This window comes from Ursus maritimus, unplaced genomic scaffold (assembly GCF_017311325.1).
Source record: "Ursus maritimus isolate PB19 unplaced genomic scaffold, ASM1731132v1 scaffold_14, whole genome shotgun sequence".
Lineage (NCBI taxonomy): Eukaryota > Metazoa > Chordata > Mammalia > Carnivora > Ursidae > Ursus > Ursus maritimus.
In genome coordinates this window covers 8,018,772-8,021,670 of record NW_024423786.1, presented here as the reverse complement: position 1 = coordinate 8,021,670, position 2,899 = coordinate 8,018,772, and the positions used below count along the sequence as shown (strand labels likewise).

General features: G+C 49.1%; 1 protein-coding gene across 2 annotated transcripts in view; it reads right to left on the bottom strand.

The window, feature by feature from the left end:
* Nucleotides 1–2,280: 2,280 nt before the first annotated feature.
* The window catches only part of SEC13 (SEC13 homolog, nuclear pore and COPII coat complex component), a 33,401-nt gene continuing 32,782 nt past the window's right edge, over nucleotides 2,281–2,899 (bottom strand). For both annotated transcript variants that reach the window (XM_008697888.2, XM_008697889.2), the window contains exon 9: nucleotides 2,281–2,714. In XM_008697888.2, the coding sequence (XP_008696110.1) occupies nucleotides 2,601–2,714 (114 nt within the window). In that variant the 3' untranslated portion in view covers nucleotides 2,281–2,600. The remainder of the gene's footprint in view (nucleotides 2,715–2,899) is intronic.

Here is a 2,899-nt window from a genome sequence, read left to right as displayed (position 1 = left end):
GATCTCGGGCACATGAACTACGCCCACTCCTCTGGGAGTTTAGAATTGCGTGGTCTGTTGGTTTCTGGTCGTGAAGAGTTCTGCCTTTCATATATGCAGGTTAGGACTTGGTCAGCGTGTGAGAGATGCTTCTGCAGACCTAAGGAGCTTGCTCTGAGCAGCTCCCTTCTCTTCTCCAGGACTCTGCCCAGTAGGTTCCAGCTTAGCGCTTCTGGACTCTGATCTGTCTCAACTTGACCACTACACTCTGGATGTCTCCCTGCCCTTTGGCCTGGAAGCTGCTCCTGGGCAGTAAGCTGGGGGCAGCTGGTGCTCCCCTCACTTGTTTCCTTCACCCACACGCTGCCTGCTGTCCGAAGCCCGTAAGCATTTTGTTTCATGTGTATCGTGTGGCTTTCTAGTTGTTTGCGCTGTAAGGAAAACTCTTACAGCTTGCACTCCCGCATGTGTGGCAGTGGAAATCTGTCTTTTTGAACTCACTTGTGAGACCCTGTGAATCTTCTAGTTTTGACAGTTCTCACACTGGCTTGCTGAATTTTGTTCCAAATGGATGAATACTTGGTCATTCTTGGGTTACCTGGTTCATAGGACCATAAAAACTCCCCTTTCTTGCCTATGCTGCTCCCACACAGGTATTGATATGAATGGTTTGGTCCTCATCTTCCACGTTCTAGGGTTTGAGGGACTACCTTAATGTCTGGGGGTTTCATTTCCTATCCCGGTTGCTTTGTTTTTGTGAAAGGATTAAGAAAACATTGTGGTTGCTACTGCCCTCTTACCCTAACTCTGTATCTTTTAATCTTTTAACCCTTACACTTGTATCACTTGGGCTTGGCAAATGCCCTTAAAGATTGACACAACACGGTATCTCCACTTGATTAGTCTGTTTCTGTGGTAATGAATTTGAGGGATCTCCCTTACCCCAGGAATGGCTAACATGTTACCACTGTAAGCATAAACTACTAAGGGTGGTCATTTCATTCACCTCCAGATTACCCTAACTGATCCTCGGTGGTGTGGGCTGCAAACAGCATATGGCCAGGAGCCCACTAACCTATCACCAACCGACCGTGTGATACAGGACCAGTTGCTTCTCATTATTTGTTGAGGGTAGCAGGCACCATTAGGGACCAGGCCTGCCCTTTGGGGGAGAGCACAGAGCTTGTTAGGAAAGGCAGGCATGTGAGGAGCTAACTAGAACTAAGGGTAGTTTTTGTCCACTGAGAAATGTATGCAAAGGTGCCTTTGTGAGTGTTTTCTTATGGACAGAAGCAGTTCCCAAACTGTTCAAAGGCCTGCATGATGCAGAATGATGTGGGAGACCGAGGGGCAGGGCTCTGGCCTCTCAAGCCTTTACTTCAAGCACAGTCGTTCCACCTTTTCCCATTTTACGCACTATGACCTAGTATTTATTTCAAAACAGGGTTTTACTGCTGAAAAATGGATGAGCAGCGGATAGAATTGGGGCCCACATTTCCTTGTGCACATAGGCTCCTGAGGTGAGTGGCCTGACCTTTGCCAAGCTAAGTGCACTCACATAAAGGTCTGCTGTGAGCACCACCTACTCTGGAGTTGAGCCGGACCAGGACTCAAACTGACTTTACTGCTTGGCAGTGGACAACCCTGGGCAGCTCTTCTGTCTTCTGTGAGTTTCCTTACTGGTACATCCGGGACGTACACCTGCACTGGTATGTTGTGCTGCCAAACGTGCAGCATGTTCGGCGCGGTGCTGGCCTGCAGCAGGTCTCGGTAAGTGGTAGCTGCCGCTGTGACTGCTGAGTCAGGTGAGGGTCCCAGGGCCTCTGCTAAGAGGTGATACTTGGTTCAGGCTTGATCAGGCCCAGAACCACGGTCTCTAGCACAGGTCCTGCCCCCACTGACAGGGGAAGTGTGCCCACTTTCTGGGCCAGTCTCTTAACTATTGGTATTTGGTTAATACTGCCCTCCACTGGCACCCACATGCATTAGCTCCTCTGAGTCTTCTCTGTAAGGCAGACTTTTATTCCCATTCTCCAGAAGAGGATGTGCGCTCAAAGGATACAGTCCCTGTCACTGAAGCCCACGTCTGGTGTTCCTTTCATGTCACTCTGTATGGCGCCTTCAGTATAAGTGGAATCATGAACATGTTACAGGGACAGACCAGCTTTGTGTGTGTCGGGGGAGAGGGGGGCACGATGCTACAGGGACCTGGGTCTTGGCAAACGCTGTTCTAGTACACTGATGTTTCAACAAGAATGAAAATAAGCTTTTTAGGGCGGGGTTAGGGTAACGCAGGAAGAATTATAAGCAATATGAATTTATTTTGGAAACAAAACCCCCCAAATAATGCCTGAACCCAGAAGGTACATAAAAATGGCCAAAAATATTTTAAAATAATAGATTTGAAGATCATTTGTAGCTTTTTCCTCATAACATGAATGCNAGCAGGACAGTAAATTACAAACCATATCCAATCATGTTAAGGCAGATGATCAATCTGGTTGCGTTACTCCTGGGAAAGTAATCATGTTGGAGCTGTTCCTCCCAGCTGTTTGGTCAGTTGGTCCAGGAAAGGACAGTCCTGGAGTCAGCAGGTGGGGAGCTGGGCCTTGCCTGTCTTGTCACTGCTCGTTCTGCTGGCCCTCTGTGACAGAAGCAGACACGGAACCCTGGCCCTTGTTGACATCGCTGATGCACACCCACTGCCCGTCAACGGACTCCTTCCACAGGGTCACCTGCAAGCCAGCACATGGAGCCTGTCACAGGTCTGCACCCCTGCAGCCCGCTGTCCTCACCTTCCCAGGTCCCCCATCGAAGGCCATGACTCACAGCTTGTGAGTCAACAAAAATCCCCACAGATTAAGAAAGGAGTAGGGAGAGTGACTTCACCAAGATGGTGACAAAGGGTGTTCTTGACTTA